Source organism: Motacilla alba, chromosome 4 (genome assembly GCF_015832195.1).
Source record: "Motacilla alba alba isolate MOTALB_02 chromosome 4, Motacilla_alba_V1.0_pri, whole genome shotgun sequence".
NCBI classification, from domain to species: Eukaryota; Metazoa; Chordata; class Aves; order Passeriformes; family Motacillidae; genus Motacilla; species Motacilla alba.
In genome coordinates this window covers 47,226,242-47,248,002 of record NC_052019.1, presented here as the reverse complement: position 1 = coordinate 47,248,002, position 21,761 = coordinate 47,226,242, and the positions used below count along the sequence as shown (strand labels likewise).

The 21,761-nt window shown below is 36.5% G+C and overlaps 2 protein-coding genes across 2 annotated transcripts in view; one reads left to right on the top strand and one right to left on the bottom strand.

The window, feature by feature from the left end:
- Window positions 1-13,127, top strand: part of AIMP1 (aminoacyl tRNA synthetase complex interacting multifunctional protein 1) — a 31,719-nt gene extending 18,592 nt beyond the window's left edge. Inside the window, exons 4-7 of the mRNA XM_038135824.1 lie at window positions 544-702; window positions 3,178-3,389; window positions 6,656-6,824; window positions 12,886-13,127. Of these exons, the coding sequence (XP_037991752.1) occupies window positions 544-702; window positions 3,178-3,389; window positions 6,656-6,824; window positions 12,886-13,052 (707 nt within the window). The 3' untranslated portion in view covers window positions 13,053-13,127. The remainder of the gene's footprint in view (window positions 1-543; window positions 703-3,177; window positions 3,390-6,655; window positions 6,825-12,885) is intronic.
- Window positions 13,058-18,720, bottom strand: GIMD1 (GIMAP family P-loop NTPase domain containing 1). Its single transcript, XM_038135825.1, has 3 exons — window positions 18,237-18,720; window positions 16,484-16,905; window positions 13,058-15,327 (listed from the first exon to the last, which is right to left on the bottom strand). Exons 2-3 carry the CDS (start codon window positions 16,874-16,876, stop codon window positions 15,058-15,060), a joined length of 663 nt encoding a protein of 220 aa, XP_037991753.1. The 5' UTR covers window positions 16,877-16,905; window positions 18,237-18,720; the 3' UTR covers window positions 13,058-15,057.
- Between the last annotated feature and the right edge of the window lie 3,041 nt (window positions 18,721-21,761).

The following is a 21,761-nucleotide window of genomic DNA, read 5'->3' as shown; positions in this document are numbered from 1 at the left end:
AAGGTAATGTGGAGAATTTAGGGAAAAGAGAAATCAGCAGATCACATTAGGGCTGCAGGTAATTTTGTTTTATTCAGGCTCAGTTTCTAAAGTTAATCATAAGAGTTGATGGATGATCTGAATACGCTATGAAAATGATTTTGTGCATAATTCGTTTATGGAATAGTCTCCAGTATGACAAGAGCTAGTAGTTATAAACTGAAATGAAACAAATGGGAAATAGGGAATTGGTAGAAAAAATAACTAGATGTTGAAATCAACTACAAAAAAAGATGTTGTTTGCTTATATATTTTCTTGTATTTAGGACTCTTTTGCATTTAAAAATGTGTAATCAAACACTTTGTTTTAATTGATCATAATAATCATATGTAGATTAAGTTCTGAAGCGTATTTTGTAATGTGGTTCACTACTCACCAGTTGTGGTTTAGTATATTAAGCAAAATTTTCAGTTCTCTCTGCTTTTTTATCTGTGTTGTACACTTAAACATGTCAGTGTTCAAAGTTCTGGTACTGCCCGTAACTTTTGGGGTTTTGATTTTAGTAAAGCAGGTTGCAGTTCCTCCTGGTACAACCCTTTCTGCAGCTTCGTTTTCAGAGGATGTTCCACAACCTACAGCAGTTACAGCATCTTCTGGTTCCAAAGATCAAATTAAAGGTGAAGATGAAGAAAAGAAAAAGAAAGAAAAAGTAGAAAAAAAAGGTATTTCACTTTTCTTATCTCTGATAGGCAGCTGAAGTATTTAATTTGTGCAAGTGCTTTTGCATGATTTTGAGGAAAAAAAAAAAAGCTTTCATGTAGCTGCAGTAGGAAGAGTCATGTGCTAGCTCTTAAATCTTGAAAATACTTGAAGTTAATGAAGGCTGTCAGGTAAGTTACAGATTCTTCCTTGCATGGGATACATGCCAAATTCTGTTTAATGTGGCTGCACTTCCTCATTTAAAAAACCACCACCAACAAAAAACAAGGCATGTCTGTTGGACACCTGTACTTTTGTGCAAGTGTATCTTGCAACTTACCATGTTTTGCAGTCATTCTCTTATGCAGATTATTATTAATTTGCCATTATTAGATTTGTACAGGTTTTCAGAATTTTGATATTGTGATAGTGCGCTGTTCCTTTTTTTTTCTGGCGAGCTGTACAGATACTTGTAAGCTATTTTATATTTTTTAATGTATTTCAGCCTTTGACTCATTAATATTCCACAGAGCTGTAAATACAAAAGCAGAGGCCACATGTCATAGCAGGCAATTAAATTTTTCCCTCAAGTATTTAGCGGCTACAGAGCAAGGAAAAATGAAACTTTTTATATATAGTGAGGGGAAGTACAATGCAAGTGGCTTAAATTCAGTCAGACAAATGCAGATCACAGAATATTCTATGTTGAAAGAGACCCACAAAGATCATCAAGTCCACCTCTTTAAGGGTGTCCATACTGGGGTTGAACTGCAAATTTGGTGTTACTAGCATCATGCTCTGACCAACTCAGCTCATCTCATATGGAAAGCAGAGTTAGACTTTTGCCTTATGCTGAAATATAGCACAAGCATTAAATAGTAGTCCTGCACAGGCTGTTTCTGGGGAGTTCAGCATCTGTTGAAGGTATTACATTTAACAGTTGAAGTAGCCAGTACGTAAAATTTGTTTTTAAGTCTGGAAATTGATGAAATTAGGGACTATCTCAAATCCCTTTGCTTTCTGTCACCTATGTCATCTCTTTCCTCTCTGGTTATTTTCATATTCTTTGTTCTACTTCTTGCAAACCTTATCTGTATGATTTCTGTGTATTTGATTCTGGACTGACTCTGACACTGGCCAGAGGAATGCATTTTTCTCCTTAGCCTGTGGCATTGAACTGCATACATATTTTCTATGTATCTGTGTGTATACACACCATGTACACATTTGCTATGTTCTCTTTTGAGGAAAGACTTCATTTCTCTTGTAGAGCAATGTCATGGAGAACAGTGTGGAATTACACCAAGGATAAACTTTGCAGGTCTTTTGAATGATCTTAGGTATTATATATTAGCTATTTTGATTAGGATTTTTATCCCATTTCTCTTATGTTATTGTATATACAACTGATTTTATTAATCAAATTGTCAATTACATAAAAAACCCAAATCACTAGAGCTTTTCATCATAAATGAGCAAATATTTTTGAAGAGCTGTTGCTTATATTAAAAAATATTTCCTTTTTATTGTTGAATGTATCATTTGATTTCATGCCTATCCTAGAACAATGATGAATGAAATCAAGTTGCATGTTGTGTCCACTTTTCCTTTTTTGCTTTCTTAAGAAGGGAGTTTAGTTTACATTAATATGTAACTTATCTTGGATGAAAGAGTAACAGAATATGCTTATTTAAAATAAGCACATCTTAGACTTTTTTAATCTCCCAGAGATTACAGCTGTTAAACAAGTCTTGAACATCTCCTAAACAGCACAGTCTTATCTATAAACTGGATGTAACTTGCTCATCTTGAAAGGAATATTGCATATTTTATGATTCCATGATTTATATAAGCAGCTGAGTATGGGGAGTATTGCTTCACTGTTGTTTTATACTGCACAGTCTGTGTGTGTGATGATCATGGGGTAAAGACACCACACCAGGGGAATGTTGTAAGCCATGAGCATTTTCATGCACTCTTGTGTTTGGGAAGTGCAGAATGTTGGCTGATGTCATCTTGAAGGGTTGCGTTGCAGCTGTGACAGTGCAGCTGCAGTGACTTCACAGCTCCTGGCTGTGTACCATGCTGATGAGCACTCATAACCTAATGGACTGTGATTCCCTAGTTTCCTTTTGCTGGAGAAACACCATAGCAAGGCTTACTGGTAATTGCTAATTATTCAAATGGGATGATCAGGTCATTGATGTGGCCTTTGTCAGAGTATGTATGTCACACTTATTAGCTGCGCTTAAATTCAGGGTGACTTTGCAAACAGGAGGTGGTAATTAGTTGCGGTAATGATGTAAATTGAAGTGTGTATGACAATTCACCAGTGGAAACTGGTAACAGAGGTGCTAACTCTTTACTCTTCTTCTGTGTTTTGCACAGAATTTATGCTTATTGCTGAGGCTGTAGCTCACTTTTCCCTTGCTGTAGTCATATACGTTAGTTGTGCTTTTTTTAATGTTTATTTCATGGAACAAAATGTTCTCTAATAGGTGAAAAGAAGGAGAAGAAGCAGCAGCCAGCTGCTGGAAGTAGCGATGCAAAACCTGTAGATGTTTCTCGTCTGGATCTTCGTGTTGGCTGCATTATTACTGCTGAAAAGCATCCAGATGCAGACACTCTGTATGTTGAACAAGTGGATGTTGGTGAGGCAAGCCCAAGGACTGTTGTCAGCGGTTTGGTGAAACATGTTCCTCTGGATAAGGTATTGACAAAATTATTTACTGATAGCTTTTCCTTTCCTAAAGTATCATAAGGCATTCATCTGTTTATAGGATATGTTTTTATTCTGCTAAAAGATTTGTACGGTCATGAAAACAAAAATAAAATGCAGATGGAAGTAATACTTAACAACATTTGCCAGAAAGCAGAGAAGTACCCTTACCCCAAATCCATTTCTGATTGAAGAAACTTCTATCCTGGGATCTTATTCTAATTCCTCTGCCATCAGTGCACACTGAACTCCTAAACTAAACAGATGTTACTCTTCCTTTAGGTTTCCTACTATGTAGTAGAGAAGTCATAGGTATGATCCAAACTTTTGAAACCTTTGCCTTCCAATTCACTTTTATAGCCTGTTGAAATATTTGGCATGAAGTAAAGCAGAGAGCATGTAAATTCAACTTAGCTGGCAGTGAATAGCTTAAACAAAAGTGGAATACAAAATGCATACTTTTACTTCCTTGTCCAGAACAGAATCTGTGTCCATGGTTTTTTTAGTTGATACACTTTGGTGTTTGACACAGATGGCTTATGGGTGCCTTTGAATAACCTAAGATTTCAAGATTTAGTTTTCCTTTCATACCTCTTCTAGAGGGTGAGAGGAGTTGAGTGAAGGTTGCTCTAAATTCAAATACAAGCTAGGCATTTGAAACAGTGTTGTGTAGAGCAACTGCAAAATGGATCATGAAGGAATTGATCTTAGTCTGGAAAAAGCTCCACTTTCTTAAATGTCTTTTCAATCCATATTTGCACACTGTCCCCATGGTAAGACTGCAAGCATAGGAAACAATTAAAATTGTGATTTTTTTCTTGCTACAGAAAGTTACTGAACCAAAAAAGCCCACCTGAATATAGTAATTATTCTGCACGGGTCACCTGATGGTGTCCACTCACTGGATTTGCACTGGGCAAAATCTCAACTTGCTTGCTTTTAGCAGTCTGCTTTCAAGAAAGCATGTAGAGGAAAATATTTAAAGCCATTCTAAACATACTTACAAGCATGGAGTGTATAGGGTGAAATGGTAGCAGGAGTGTTTTCTTTTTAACCTTCTTTCTGAGTGGAAAAATAATCTGAAGTACTCATTAACAGAGAATTAGGGATCATCCTTGCACATTCTTTGAGAGCGTTTTTGTTTGTGTGTCTGTTTTTGGTTTTGGCAAGTCTCTGTTAAGACAGTAAATTTTTAGGGGCAAGTTTCCATCTTTTTGTGTTTTTTGAAGTGTTCAAAAATGTGAAGGCCTGGCATGTGTCTACTGCCATATATTGAAATAAAAATATATACATCAGATCAAGGACCATAGCCATAAATTTCTTCACAAAAAATTCAGCTGTTTATGATTTTGGTGTTTGATGTGGTAATTTAGCACTGTTTGAGGCTGTAGTATTTGTATCATCTGATTTTACTTTTGGTTAGGAAACACAGTATGTATCTTCACTAACATTTCAGTATGCAGTGCAAGTTATTTATGGGTGTGAAAACTTCTAGCATGCCCACTTTATATGTGAAATGCCGTGGTTTTGTTCACGTGGTGGTGAAGCCACGTCAGAAGTTGTGCCCTCTATTGTCGTGAGCAGTTGTGTCACAAGTAACAGGGATATGGAAGGATCTTGGCACAAGGTGCACCATGCCATTGCTGAATGCTTTTGGTAGCTGGGAACAACTGGGGAAATTTCGGAAATGTCAGAAGGAATTGACAGCTTTTCTGCCACTGCATGTGGCTTTTTGAAGTGGATCTATGTGTGTTCCTAGCATCGATACCTGTTTCAAGCAATTTTTCTTGAAATTCAGGCAGTTCTCCAGTGTCACTTTTTGTCATCTTATAGTCTTTAACCTAAGAGAACCTCATGTCAGTGATCAGAAGTGAAGAATAGGAATGCAGGGAATGTGTCTTAAACTTAACAAGAAAAGGCCACCATCATCCTCCAGAAATGCTATTCTACAACCATTTGTTGTAAGAGGATACATTACAGTTACATCTGTTGTGAATGATATACTCTGATTTTTGTAGTAGAAACTTTTCCATCCACTTAAATGCTTTGAAATATTTTCTTTCTAGATCATTGTGATTGTCCACCCAATAATTAGCCTTTCATTCATTAATTGTTATTCAGTGCTAAATAATGCTACAACTTGCATTTTAGTCACTGACATGTTACAATCATTTTTTGTGTTTTGTGCTACTTATTTCCACAGCAATAACTTGAGAAATTTTCGATCAGTGGACTGGCTTGAAACTGATGCAACATAACTTTTTCTTCTAACTGCTTCATTTTGGCTATTTATATTTTTGCTTTTTAAGGTGCTGTGCTTGGAAAATACGCAGTGTTTGAAATAGTTGATCATATGAATTTTATTAATTATTAATCCTGAAAGTTTTGTTCAAAGTTTGTACTGTGATGCACAAAGACCAAAATCTAGAAATATTAAATACTTACATATAATGTGCACTAGTAGCATAGGAATTAAGACATCCTTACTTCGTCTCTTAAGAATGTTCAGGGTTTAATTTTTATTCGGTTTGAAAGTGTGGTTTGTTTTAGAGTCCTAAGCATGGCAGTTTTTCTGAACAAAGAGTATTTTCCCTGGTTTACTATTGTAATTATTCAAATAAAACAAAAAACAGAGAAATGTTTTACAGGTTTGCACTAACAAATTCAGTGTTCAGTATATACAGCCATTTTCAGTGGCTAAAAAACACTCAAGGCATTTGGGTTAACTAAGAGAAAATTTAGGATTCAAGTGAGCTCATTATGTAAAAGACCTCTAAGCTTCCAGGATACAGATCGAAATTTTTACCTATGGGCCTGATTTGTAGACTTCTTGTTGTTATATTTAGTATTATCATCATTAAATTATTATTATCATTAAATAGACATTGTTTAGTTAATAGTGCTATATTGAAAGTGGACTGAAGTGGTGGTCTGTAATGAATAAAGATGGAATGCGAGTGAAATGCCTCACCTGGTTTTTAATTTTTGTAATTGAATATTTTATATTTCCATGATAAATATGTCACATTTCAGCATTTAATCCCTTACTCACTGGCCAGCTCTTTGGGGGTTTAAATGTTATGTTACTGCTGACCAGCCATTAAAATTGTAAATCTGTTGCTACATGCTTCTCTTACGCTTCACTTGTCATGGTAAGATCTCATCACTGTAATTCTTTCATTATAATAAAATAATGGGAGTCCCCAAAGCCATGTGCCATTTTAAGTACTCACATCCTTCTGTTTTCCTCCCCCAAGATGCAGAATAGGATGGCAGTGCTACTCTGTAACTTGAAGCCTGCAAAGATGAGAGGAGTAGTATCTCAAGCGATGGTGATGTGTGCCAGCTCCCCAGAAAAAGTGGAAATTCTGGCTCCTCCACCTGGAGCAGTACCAGGGGACAGAATCACTTTTGAAGGTTTTCCTGGTAAGTAGGTATTTCGGAAAATGATAGAAACAAGTATGCCAAGGAAACCTCAGTGTTGAAGCACATAAAACAGGTTTTTTTAAAGCTCATTAGGTTTTTTGTTCAAATTTGCTGAATTAATTCTTGTTTTTATTTTTTTTTACTACCGTGCTAATATTGTGTAAATAAAGGATTGGAAATACTTTATCATCTGTCAAAAACTTGTAACTTGATAAAGTTGTATAGAGCTTTAAGTCTCAGTAAGTATTTCAGTTTTGAAATATATGGATAAACATATTTGTACTTGGCAAATTACAACAAAGAAATGTAAAGCATCTTTCACAGTGCCTCAGTATAAGTGATGAAGTATTAAATTCTTAATTCCAGCTCCTCCCTGTAATGAAAGTATCAGAACTTTGGGTGTAATTTTTTTTTTTTTTGAGGAAGAAGGAATGGAGGGGATAGAAGGGGTTGGAAGTTTCCTGTTCATGAGAGGAGCCTGTAATATTCAAAACACCAGGGTTTTTTGTTTGTTTGTCTGGGACAAAATATCTCTTTAGGTTTCCAAAGAAAGACACTGGACTTTTTCTCATTTAATTAAATCAACAAATCCATCTTTTTTTTTTCAGAATATAAATAATAGTTTTACCAAATTAAACTTTATCAAAAGATGATTTTTCATCCATTTTTCCATTTCTTCCACCTCTATGAAAATGATTAATTTTTAACTGCATATTGGGAACTTACATAAAGCATCATAGGTTTATCATGTTGATTTAAAATGCTGTTTATTAGAGCTGAGTCTGAAAAGACAGACTAGTATAAATAATCTTGCATGGCACAGATGATGGGAATGCACCTGCAGCAGGCTGTGCACTCCTTATCCATAAGGAGAGTTTCTTCCTTTTCCATTGTTTGAGTTATTGCTGTATTTTTTTACTCATTGTGGCTGTCAATCATAAAGGAAGTTTGTGTGAGAACTTGGTGCTGCCCTGTTCCATAAGGGTGAGGACACACAAGTGACTCAGTTGCTGATGCCACATGGAAGCTGCCTGTAGACTCCTCTCTTACAATCAGCTGCCTAGGTTTATTCTGCACCCTAGGAATTTAGGAGTTAGTGCAGCACAGCCCAAGCCCAGACCTACTCAGGTCAGGTCTTAAGTGGATGACAGAGGTCTTGGTAAACAGTGCTCTTCTGGTCAGGATCACTCCATCACTTAAACTTGAAAGAACATGGTCCAAATCCCAGTATTTCCCATACTGAGTGAAAGTGTATGTGTGTGCATTTATCAATTAAGTATTCATCTTCAGGAGGAATTTACTGTTCAAAAGTTGGCTTTCACGTGTGAGAAAATGGTGTAACTTTTATTTTCTGCATAGAGCCATAGGAACATTTATAAACTTTTGCTCTTCTGATCATTTCTAGCCATACAGCAGTTTTGATTTATGAACCTCTTGGCAAGCTTCATGCTTAAGCATATTTACATGAAATACCTTTCAGAAATACATATGTATGTATATTTATACTTCTCAACAGTGAAATTGTGATGCTTAAAGAATATATATTTTGGTTGGAATATGATAAAGGAAGCAATGCTCTATCTAGGTACTTTATGAAACAGAAAAATACCTCAGCTTGCTGTGATTTAATGCTCCAATTGGAAATACTTTAAAATAATACTGTTTTAAAAGGAAATCAGTCTGGCAGCATTTTTTTTCAGTTTCAGTTTCCTGTATTAAAAATATACCAAGCTTGCTAGTTGACGCAGAATTAGTTAGCTGTACTGAAATCTTAAATGCTTCAGCAATCAATTGCATTGACTAAATTGTAGGAATACTTATTCATGGCTTCTAGTTGTTATCACATCTAGTGAGTAAAGATGGATTAAATGTTGGGCCTTTGTTACCTGCAAGAATCATAGGTAACAAATACACTCACACTGCTGTCTGTTGCTGTGGAAATGGATGTGCAAGAGAGCATCAAGTTATAGAATAAACACTTTTCCAGTGCATAAGCCCTGGAAAATGATGTACAGGTTCAGCCCTCAAAAACACTTTTTGCCCAGGTTGAGGGTCTTTTTTTTGTTTGCTTTTGTCTAAAATACAGCCTTCCTCCAAATTTACATCTCAAGTAGCTTCATATACCTGGTATTTGAAAATGTGAGAGCTGGTAGTAGTGCTATTTTCTGTTCACCTGCATATCTGTTCTTGCACATGTCTGATGAAGTGAGTTCTATGAAAATAGCTGAACTATTTGACTCCAGTTGTTTGGGGTTTTTACAGTGGCAAAAAGCTTTTCCTAGAGCAATCACTTATAGAAATAATTGTTCTAAAATTATTCCCAGGGGTTACGGTATGCAGACACCGTGTTGACATTTTGATCCTTGAAAGATATAGAATAAGCTAAAGATGGTGTGTAAGTTGTTCTAGTTCTGAAGTTGTAACTTGAAGCCAGTGAGACAAGATTTTGTGTGGATTATATCAGTTTCCTTCTGTTGGAGAGCCAAAGACATGGGGCTCTGATAAGTGCCAAATGAAGGTTTTTGGAACTCCTTTGCAAGGTGTATATATCCAGGGCTATAGATTGTAGTATGAAATGTGGCACTGTATTCTAATGCTTCATAAAGAGCTCCTTGGAAAATTTTGTAGGTATGAGATTTAAGCTAATCATTGACTTTGAAAATTTACCTAATGCTTAATAGTACAAAGTAGAGTGATCTATCTTCTTCTTACATAAAACTTATTTTAAAGAATTCTCAGACTTGTGATTTTGCTATCTTGAGTAGGAAGATGCAAAAAAAAAAAAAAATTGGTAGATGGAGACCTACAAAATCATGGTGACATCTGCTTTTGTAAATTTGTTTGTTGGGTACTTGTCTTTTCAATGTTGCTGTTGTAAACTAAATTAGGGGGAAACTCAATGGGAGATGGGAAAGCTGACTGGGAGACTGGAAAATTGTTTCTCAGTTTTTAACGGCGTTGAACATTTATCTTCTACTCACCTTTTTTGTGTTAAAACCTTCTGCTTCTTGGCTGCTGCTGTCTCCTCAAAGACCATCTGGCACTGGCCTGATGCTGTTACCAGGAGGATAGACTCCTTGTTGTGTCAGATGTCATTTAATTTCACTGCTTAATTGTAACCATTTATATTCTGATCAATTTTTTGTTTTAAAAAGTAATTGTAAAGCATAAAGATTCAGTTGGAGTCCTTGAAGTTAAAATAGAAAGGACAGCTGGGTCTTATTTAAGTTTGAAGTATGAAAGTCTGTGAAGCAACAGAAGCACCACCAGCAACAATAAAGCAATTCTAAAATGCACACAGCTGTCTATCAAGCAGCTTGGAATTGAGCTATTTTTAAGTCTTCTCTCTCCATTATACAAAATATTCATGAGATACAGACTAATTTTCTTTGGCCATTTTTGTCAAAGTAAACAGATGGTGTCTTGTCTCAAACCAATTAAATTTTTTTTTCTGTATCTAGCGGAGTGTTTACCTAGAACTATCTTGAGTGTTATAGAGGAATGATTTGGTAAGAAATGCTGTTGCCTGGAGTACTGTTCTGTTTTGTTCACTTAATTGATGTCTTTGCCCTCAGTGGAATTTTTAATACTGAAGTGTTTTATACTCCAGTGCATGAATCTTCAAGGTCTCTTGAGCCTTTTTTTGCATGAAGAACTTGGTCAAATTTTTATCCGTCTTCACTAGAAAAGGTCTGATTTTTAAACCGTAGAAGAATTCTTCAATCATGTGTGTGTAAATTCTATAACCTCCTACACAGTGATTGCCTTAAGAGAGCAATAATACTCGAAGATGTATAGCTAACTGTGAAATCTCTTTTCTGATAGCAGTATCAGATACTTTGATGCCACGGGAACCAAAGATCTGTTAATTAAATTATATAATTAAATTATCATTCAGAAGAATCACTAGCAATTTAGTGAATTACTATCTCTTTAAAAGAATAAAAAGTGGTAAAGCTGGAGTGCAGTGGTTAGCCTGTAGTTAGCAGGTTTTTTTAATCAAAGCTGGAGTGTGTGGATGCATGGTTACAATCCACTGTGGGGTAAGTGGCATTAAGTAAAGTCACACATTACTCTGTCCTTTTGCCCCTTGCTGTGCTGAAATATATTCTTTCAGCAGTTTTTGAACTGTTACAAAGTGGAGAGGTTTCTTGCTTATTATGAAAATTTTTTGTAATACAGCTGTGAGATGGAATGATATGTTTAACAAAATTTGGGACCTCTTACTTGGCCCATTTTTGGTAAAAAGAGTGGAAAGCTGATTAAACCATTAAAAGCTTCAATTTATTTTATTTATAGAAACTCTTCTAAAGAATATTTTCTGGGAAGAAGGAATGCAGTGAGGAGAAGGCATAGGAAAATGCACAGCCTAAAGCTCTGGTAGTATTTAAAATTGGTGCCTATGCTAATCTAATATGAGCTCACCACAGAGCCCAAGGGAGCTTGACACAGGATTCCAGAGAAACTTATTAACATCCAAAGTGTGTTTTTTATAATAAAAGTCAGGAGGTTTTCTTACTGAAAAAAAAGAAATCATGTGCTTTTTATATTTGAGGAGGGGAAGGAAAATGTACAATGGATCACTTAACATTCTGTTTAATGATTTTATTAGTTTGTATGCATTCACTGTGGTCTAAATCTAAGTTTGCCTTTGTTCATGAACCTGAGCATTAAGCTGATTTATTTTTGTGAAAATGCACAATTAGCTCTGAACATTTAATAATTTTTATTTAGTAGTGCAATTATTTAAGTAATTAGAGTATTTAAATTTCTTCCTCTGTTTAATATTAATTATAAATATTATATAAAGAAAATTATTAATGTTGTGACTGATTTTTCTTTGAAATACTGAATGCACTCTGGTTGTGAATAACTTGAGTACATTATTAAATACTGCTCTGGTAAGGCTGGCTTACTTCACAGAGAAATCTGGCATAGTCTGCTTCTCTTGCATATATAAAAACTACAGAATACAGACACCCAGACACTACAGAATACCCATACAGACAGAAATAGCTCAGGTTTGCAGGCATTGAGAATGTGAGTTGACTGAACTGTGGAAAACATTTAAAGGAGAATACCAATAAGGCATAAGGCAGGCTGGAATGAGAGTAGTGGATTTAACCACTGGTTGGTCAGTCAGTCAGGGCTTACCAAGCAGTGATGAATTTCAACCAACTACTAGAGAAAGATATCTTAGAATCCCTGTATTTAGTTTGGTTTGTGTCTGTACTTTGTATTTCATGCTTATTTAAAAATAGGAAAAATATCCTTCACTATGCTATTGAATTTATTGACAATATTTCAAAACATTAATAGAAAAAGCCTGCACTTTGTGGTCATTAGAGATCCGTAAATAATCAGATTTGCTAATGTAGTTAGTTACTGTCAATACCACTAGGGTGTAGGTATCTTATCATGGTATATCCATGGAAACAGGAAACTGAGGCTTATCAAGACTGAGGCCATAATTGCTGAAACTCTAGCTAATTTCTACTGCTTCTGTTGTTTTGGGCACCAGAGCTTGTCATCAAACAATACAAAGCATAGTGTCCAACTCGGGGCTAAAATTATATGTCAGTATTCTACCTCTGGACTATTCTTGTCTAAGTTCAGTACTCCACAACTGTAACAGCATCTGCTAAGTGCATGTAATTTCTTATAAAAACATCATTCATTTCTAAAGTTAAGATGCTGACAAACCTGTCTTGGTGAGCAGTGTGCTTCTGTGGTCCATATGTACTTAATTCTTGGGCATTCTTTTGGTCTGAAGCATAAACTAACAGCAGTGGTTTAATTTCTTCCTTTTCACAGTGCTTGTTGTCTGATACAACCTTTTTATCTTGAAAGATCCTCTTTTTCTGAGAGGTTCTGGAGACATTTCCTAGACAATTCCTAATTCCAGTTAAAGTTTTCATTTTGAGAATCAGAAGGAATGTTAGGGTTTGTATCCCTTAAAAGTTTGTGCAATGATACTCTGTGGGCTGTCATAGATGTGTAAAATACATGGAGCTCTTGGTCTGAGTTGTGTGCTATGAAGTTATTCTTTGTTTTGAAACAGGAGATCCTGAGAAGGAACTTAATCCAAAGAAGAAGATTTGGGAGCAAATCCAACCTGATCTTCATACCAATGACCAGTGTGTTGCTACATACAAAGGAGTTCCATTTGAAGTGAAAGGGAAAGGAGTGTGCAGGGCAGAGACCATGGCAAACAGTGGAATTAAATAAATAAATGGTTATTAGAAACTTTTACAGATGTTGAAATGGAAAGTGATGAAAGCAGAATAAAAAATGTGAAATGCATGGCTAAGACCTGTTTTGTTTGACTTCTTTTCCATAATATGTTACATCTCCAAATTTTGACAATTCACTCATTCACTAGGCTTGTTGTCCTTGAGGTTGTGTGCTGTCAGCAGTTATTAACCACTCAGAGTTCATAACTTAATTGCCAAGGCTTGTTTGTGGTGGGACCACAGGCAGGCAAGTAATTTTTCTCAACAGCTTGAAGGTGTAGAGCTTCTATTTAGCAAGAGCTTAAGGATATAAGGAAAATATTCTGCCGTGTTACTTGCGTGCTAATTGCAGGTCTAGCAGCTGGTTAGTGAAGACCACAGTTGTCTTTATTCTTCTAGTCACTTCGTAATAGTTTTTGTCCTTTTCTTCCAAGCAGTTTTCAGATGTATTGTAAGCCTCTGCACCTTTGTTCTTGCCTGTGTTCTCTCTGTAGTCTGCAGTCAGTTGTAACTGGAAGATTAAACTTAGGGTTTATGCCCTAGGATGTATAAGTGGACACACTTTCATGTCCCCACAACTAAACTGTTATAATTTCATTAAGATCAAAGCTGCCATTTTGCTGGAATAGTTCTTTATCTAGTCCACCTAGGTATATCCTTCCAAACCAATAGGTAGGACTAAGAAATAATTAATAACAGATTCCTGGAACTAATAAAAAATGAAAAAAAAAAAAGTCAAACCCCAAAAAAACAACCCCCAAGAAAACCCAAAAAGCAAGCAAACCAAAAACATTCCATTTCCAGTGCTCACACAGGTCTAAAATGAATTGATTTTTTTGGTTTTGTTTTAAATGTGCTTTTATGCAATGATGTTTTGTACAAAAAGTGCTTTGGTTTTAACAGAAATAGCGTCTTCAATTTTTAAAGTTAGAATTATTTCATAGTAATGTTGTACAAATAGTCATGTTGCTAGGCTATTAGCCTCAATTTCATTCTTTTAATGCCTTACTTTCAGTAATATGAAAATAAATATTTTGAATCCATTTACAATAACCCTTTTAGTTAGCTATATAGAGATAATTCAGATAATTTTGCATATAATATTAGATTAAATTGTTGCTGTATAACCATTGAAACAGTGAATACTATTTTAAATACTGAAATTAGAAACAAACTTGAGCCTTTCTAAATTTTGCAGGCTTTGAACTTCATCCAGTAAGTGGAGAGAAAACAAAATGACAGTGATATAAAATTAAAAGGAACATGCGTAAAGAGGATATGAACAGATTTTCTTTTTGAATGAGTTTTGTTTGTGCCTGTAAACTGTTTTTCATGCATCTGGCAATAAGTAATAGTAATTAGTTCTTTTAAATGTGCTGAATGGTATTAAGCACATGGAAGCCATTTTATCTGCCTTGTAAACTGTATATCCTATAATGTCTTATTAAATAAAATCATCATAGTTCAAGAACTCAGCTATAACTAATCTTGAATCATGGTAGGGAATACTTTTACAACAGATAAATCTTAGCTTTTAGTAGCAGAATACTCTTTTTAGAAATGGAAGTTCAGAGGAACTTCTGAAGGCTTGAAGAATTGACCAAGGAGGCCCCCTGAGTCTGAATGCAAGCATTTTTTAACTTGTTTTTTACTTTTTTTAAATTTTATTTTATTCTTCCAGATCTATATGCTGTGTGAACTGAAATATACACTCTGGTATAGTGCAAAATCCCATTTGTAGCTACACACATGTTAGGAGCACGATTTTGGAGCACTAACTTGTTCTGATTTTGTGGTTGAACCTAGGATTCTGAATGCAGTAGTGTGAGGTCCTCTGTGGAAGGCAAGGAGTTTGATAAGCTAAAGAGATATTTCTCATTGTGTGTTTGAAGGTGTTTGGTATGGATGTGGAGTTTTCCAGTCGATGGCTTTTACTCTTTTATTTCTATTAGATGTTACCTACTGTAGAAAATAGACAAGTGAGCGCCTTAAAGCTAATTTTATTCCTTGCTGTGTTTAAATAGTACTTGATAATTATTTCTTTGTATAAAATTCAAGAGCTTTCTTAAGACAATATTTCTTTCCTCTTTAGTTATGCTGTTGTGGTTGTCTAGGAAGATGTATTTATGCTGTACTGAACTCAAAAGTGACAACAGGGTACTTGAGGCGCTGTGCAAATATGTTTCCTCACTGTATCCAGCCTCTTCTGCCTTGTCTGCATGAGTAAGTAGGACTGCAGTGAAGTCCTTCCACGTGGGACCCAGAAGTTCCTGTAATGAAAAGCAAATCTTAACTAGTTATCTCTTATTTCTTTTCCCCACTCCCATTTCATATGCTTAGTACATTACCAGACCATTTACACGTATGTTTGGTTTTTTTTCCTGGCAGTAATCCACTTCATGCTATCCGAGTTGCTGAAATTTCTGGGTCTTTTTTCACCTTTGCGAGACATTGACATCCACTTTCAGTGGAAATATGTGCTCATGCAGTTCTCTGTTCCCTGGCTACAGATGTTAAGAGAATGTCTCCAGTTAAAAATGTTCATGTAAATAAGGAAAAATGGTTGTTTAGCCATGTCACACATTAGTTTGAAATCGGTAGTTACCACATATCCATATTGCCACACTGTTTAGAGCTCTTCAAAAAAATTTTTTGAAAACACTGAAACACCTTTTGTTGAAAAAATAAATGATGAATTTCTATGTAACATCAGCTTCAGTTCCAGCTGTGATCCATAAAACTGAACTATTCTCAGCAATTCAGGAAAAACACAAATCAAATGCAACACCTTAAATAATGGGCCAGAGAGCTGAGCTTCAACTTCTGTGATTTATCTGATGGATGAGAATGGAGAGAACAAGCTGCTTTTCTTTCAGAACGTACAGAAAATTTTAATGGGAATAAGAGAGGTTGGGCTTTAATTTACAGGTGTAAATGAAGTTATTACTTCGGTGCAATCCTGCTAACTCCTGTATATGACAAGAAGCCTACCTTGGTGATAAAGGACACTGCAGTGATCTTAACTCTGTAACCTAAATGCTAAGGTATATAAAACTACTTTAAAAGATGTCTATCTAATTCCAAGGTAAGTGGTGTGTCAAAAACACCTGGTGTATTGATAGTGATTAATCTGTTTTAGACCCTAGGGATGAAAAATATCAAGCACATACAAAATTTTCCCTTAAGCTGCCCAAGGAAGTCTTGAGTTACCAGTTTCAGAAAGAGAGGAGACAGCTTTGATTTGCTGAGGACTCAAAATCAGTTACAATCTTTGTTCTGAGATTAGTGTCTGCCACTCACAATTCATTAGGCTATTGTTGGAAAAAAAAATTCACTTTTGCAGTTAACTCTACTGTAGCTATTGTCACCTGAAGATTGCCAATAGGGTAGAGGCTTCTATTTTTTTTTTTTTTTTTTTTTTGTTACCTGGATGAGCTGAACTGTGTCATCGCTTTCATCTGGGCACAGAGGCAGGTCAGCCCTCAGGACCAAGAGGGCCAAGTGCAGGCCTTCCTCCCTGAAGTGCTGAGCCAGGGCAGCTCTCACGGTGTCTCTCACTTGCTCTTTGCTCAGAGCACTGTGAGGGTAGCTGGGGGTGTCCAGTACTCGAACGCGGAGAGCTGACTCGCAGCCGTTTCTCCGGACGAGCCCCGATATGCGGCAGCTGCGTCCCAGGCTGCAGCACGTAGTCACAGAGCTGGGGCAGAGACGGCTCTCAAAGTCTGCGCTGCCCAGCAGGCTGTTCCCAGCAGCGCTTTTGCCAGTCTGAGTTTTTCCAAGCACCACAAGGTTGATGGTCATCTCATCGCTGTCTGCCATTGTTGGCGCTTTTATCCACAAACCTGTCGCTAAGTACAAATAACATTAGGTGCTTCAGATAACTTCGGGGGGTGGGGGGAAAGAAGAGGCAAGAATTTCAAATATTCAGTGTCTCTTGAGTTTTTCCCTGCCTGAAATGTGAAAAGAGTTTAGGAAGAAGCAAAATAGAGTTGTGGAGAGACAGCAGAAAAGGGAGGAGTTGGGAAGCAACTGTGGAAAACACTGTTGCCATTCTGGGATAGTAGTAGGTTAGGAGAAGGAGGCAAACTAGGGAAGAGGGAAGAGAATGGTGACAAATAGGTGCTGCTGTTATTAAGTGACAGTGTTTCAGGATGTAAATGTTTACTTGTTTTAGGAAAAAGAATAATCAAGGAGAAGTAGATTTTGAGGGAGCACTTTTTCACAGCTTAAAACATCTTCCATCAGCTGCCCCTGACATTGAAATAGACAGTAGTCTAAAGGGCTTTCTGATGCAGATAAATATCTCAATTAAAAATAAAAAAAAAAGGAGGAGAGCTGAAATAGCCAATCTCATGAAAATGAGATTTTGGAAATATATACTAAACCAACTTATTAGCACAGTAAGTGGAAAAGATAAACAGACTGGTGGATAGAGAGAGGGAGCTGGCTTGGTGTCATTTCCAGTTACTCTATGTGTTCATAAACAAGACCTCTCATTCTCTGTGTACTTTTCTGTAACCCAGTATCTGATGGGGTTTTGGTGTGTGCTGATCATCCAACAGGAAAACTTCTTATTTAAATAAATTGAGACATGTTTGAGAAGGTAAAACTATAGTGGATCACAAATAGTGATCCACAAATAGTAGATTTTAAGTTTCTTTGGCATGTGAACTTCAGAAAGAATTTTTTTTTTAGATACTATTTTTAGGTACTTGTAGAGAGATCATGGGTAATATCAGACTGGGTTTTCCTGTGATTAATTTATTTAGATTCTTGCTGTGCAGTTTAGGCTTTCTCTCTCATATGAATTCCATGCCTAAATCAATCTTTTGAAATAACTTCAGTACAGCACCAAAGATACAAGAGCTAGTAATATACTAATTTTGTTATAGTCAGCATTGAATATGTATATGATAATCTTCCTTACTGGATTCACAGTGAGGTTTTTGTGGCTTTTTCAATGATCTATTTCCTTTTAAGAAAGACATCTTATGAAATGGTTGTCTTCAGTTATTTATCAGTCTAGATATGCATTGTACACTTTGTAGCATAATAATAGGAAGTAGTGGACATGGATTGATCCATTCCTTTTTTAAATCATAATCAAAGATTTGGGTTTTTTTCCATGTAAGCAGTCTACACTTAAATACTTAGATTAGTTTCATTTTGGGTCACTTACCTTATTTTCCCTTAATTTTTTCTTTCATTCAGGTTTCATTCATAAAGCACATGTGCGGTGTAGAAAGAAGTTCATATGTGAACTTTGAAACTAACAGCAGCACCGTACCATGCTGAGACTGTTACGTACACATTAATCTGGTTAATTTATTACTGATAGCTCCTCATTCAATTGCATATGTTTGGTCAGTAATTGGCTCGGTTGAATTTTTGTAACTTAGCTGCAAATACTGTTTTTGAAGTCACTTCAGTGATTGCATGACGTTGATATTTTTAAAAGTAGATAAATTCCACCAGTAGTTAAATGTGCAAATGATAAATGTAGTAGTGGGATTCCTTTGTATTGCATGTTCTTGAATGTGTCTTTTATTATTGCAATGAATTAGTAATTGCAATATTTTCATAGCACAGTGTAAATCATTTGCAGATATAAAGATGTTTGCTTAACAAAGGTGGAGTAAAATAATAACAACGAATATATTAAAATACAGAAATTATTTGTGAACCAGGAAGAAAACTGAAGACTCCTTGCAGAACTGCCGGTGATGTGCATTAGCTATTGGCTATTAGCCTAATAATTTTTCTTGCAAGCATCATTATTTGCCATGCTATAGTAGCATTCAAACCAGAGATAGAAGATTGTCCAGAAAGGATCTATCATCTATCAGCTTTTTGCCAGTTTTCCACAAGCTGGAAAGTAACTGGTTAGAAAATAAATGCAAATTTGTGCTTCAATGACCAGGCTGTAGTTTTGGAATGGAAGAGTGGATGAGCCTGTCCTGTCTGTTCACAAGGATCAGCCATCTCTCTGTAAGTCCCAGGGGTGCAGCACAAGTTTACTCCAAGGGAATCGAGATACTTGTCAGCAAGAACACAAATCTGGTATGTAAGCTGTCTGTGGTGGCAGGAATAGAGGAATATGCTTTCCAGAGCCCTGTCCTGCTGGGGACGTTGTCATCCGAGGTATAGCTCTATGTGGGAGCTTCTAGGGGTTGTTTTATCACAGTATCAGGGCTGTTCCTGCCAGCCACAGCAGTGAGGGGGGCTGCAGTTCCTCTAGAAGCCCGTTGTGTCCTGCTGTGGAGCATCAAGCACAGCCAGGGCTCTGGCAGAAGGTAGGAGCTCCTTGTGTCAATCCGTATTGTGAGTCGTGAATGAGTTCATCGTTTGGGTTACTTGGCTGAAGGTGGCTGTGTAAAAAATTTTGTTACTGAATGTTTTTAAGAGCACATAGACAAATGTTCTTGGGCCTGCCTCTTTTAGTGAGAAGTCAGACATGAAAGCTGTCCCTGTACTGTGTGTGTACCTGAGGCAACTTCTCATGGTTCCCACTGCCTTACAGCTCTGTGCTGTGCACAGCCTTCGTGTCTCAAGGCACATTTGTATATAAAAGTTTATGGCAAGGTCCTTCACATGCTGGTGAATACAAACTCAAGGGAGACTGGATGAGGAGTGACTCAATTGCAAAGCAAAAGGGTAGATCAGTCTCATAATATTATGGATCTTGACTTTGGTTGAATTGCCAGTCTAGATCTGTGTTTTTCATTGGCCTGCTCCTTTGCACAGTAATGCCCCTTATGACATCTAAGGTCATATGTGCCCTAGCAGTCACATCCAACTAGATAAATTAAGCTGGCAGGGACAAGGATTTAGACTACCAAAAAAAACTAGAATACCAGAAGCAGGGGAGTGTTGCATGCAAAATACAGCTTGCCAAACTGGATGCAGAACAGGGCTTCAGAAACAGAAATGGCAAGATGGCTGTAAAATTAAGACTGGTATAAAAGAGGCACTACCTAAATGAGCTCTAAAACTTGGCTAAATTAAAAAAAACCCCACACATTTCTTTCCAGTATTATTGTGAATGGAATACAATCCAAGCTGAAACACATCTGGAAGTTCTTACAACTGCACAGGTAGAGGATTTTAAAAAGTTGTCTTCTTGGGAAGATATGACATGAAAAAATCAAACTGATTTGCATGACACTTACATGGGCTCCTCAAATGTGGAAAAAGTCCTCCCCAAGGTGGCAGTATCAGCCTGCTCCACAGGTACTGTAAAACTCAGCTGGGGTCCCCTTGCTCTGCAGTCCTGTGCTGAAATAAAATACCAGATCAGAAATGAGCTACAGCATTAGAAAACACAGGGTAATTACAGGACTGTTCAAGCATCTCTTGAGATGAGAAATGTAAAAAGGATTTTTCTCTCTTCTGTCAGAAGAAACATTTTTAATTTTCATATAAAATACAAACAGTAGCATCTTAATTAATGAATTTGAACATCAGTAATGGAAAGGTTGCAGTTAAGAAATCAAAGTGTTATTCACTGCTCCTTACATGACTCTTGAAAATCAGGGACTTTTGTTTTCATTAGCTTTTAAGTTCAGTCAGTGACAATTATTATGAGGCTTTAGATATAAGATCATAAAATCAACTGTCAGAACATCATCTTGCATAGAGTACAATAAAGTTGCCTAGGATGCTGTTTAGCACTGCTTGCTTCCAGTGGGAGACCTATCTTTTTTGTTTGCTTTGTTTTTGTATTTCTTCATTTTTGAAATGGCAAAGAGAAAATCAAAACTGTGCCTATTACACATTGGCAGGAAAAAAGGGTTCTTGCAACTGATAAAGGAAGCCTTGTACTGCTCCCATGGAAATACCAGGCAAGTCTAGTGAGGAATTTTCAGGAATCTAAGTAAAATCCTTAATCTAATTGAACATAAGGATCATTTGCGTATCTAGCATCTTTATTTGGCTTTGAATAAAGCAAGGTTAAATACTTTGCAAGTAGCCATTAGTTTAGTATCTATAGAGTTAACTAGAGTTGCATTTTAGTCACATTAGTGTGTCAGCTGCTGTTCTGTTGTAGTCCCTGTGATCACCCAGTTGGTTTGCACACACCCTAAACAAGCTCTCCATGATGCTTGTTAGGGTATACCAAGCAGGCTAGATCTTGTAAAACCAAAAGAGCAGTTTCTCTTTAGGCACATGGTATCTCTTACCATGTGTAGTCTTTCAGTTCCCACGCCTTCCCATCCCTTACAGCTTCTTTCCTGATGTGGGCTCTCATTTTAGCCTAAGATGATGCCATAATAAGTAATTTAAGATGTGCTTTGATGAATTTCTCTTACTTAGAGGAAACCCAGTGAGGCCATTTTATGGATTGCCACACACAAACACAGGCTCCTAGCCTGCCCAAACAACATGAGAAATCCAGGAAGGTATGCAGTCCACATAGTCAGTGTGGCTTCAGTTCTGTTAGATGTGTAAATTCTAAGAAACAGCAGGCACATCACTGCCGAGAGAGAAATAGGACAGATTAAGTGGTGTTCTTCTCCTTTTGAACTTCATTCACAAAAGAAAAATCTTCTGATTCCAAAGGAGGACACATACAAAGTACACTAAAGGTTCCTTAAAACAGATGATTATTTTTTTCCCCTTGCTTAATGCAGTCCTTAGTATTCTTGGTATTTTTAAACACGAGTAATCAGTTATCAGCGGTCTACAAGATCATGTTTCTTTTTGC

Excerpts from the sequence above, each read along its gene's own strand:
- GIMD1 (XM_038135825.1), bottom strand. The coding sequence starts at position 16,876 with ATGGCAGACAGCGATGAGATGACCATCAACCTTGTGGTGCTTGGAAAA. Across the intron at positions 15,328-16,483 it reads ACACAGTTCAGCTCATCCAG|GAACTTCTGGGTCCCACGTG; the intron begins GTAACAAAAAAA and ends TTTTCATTACAG.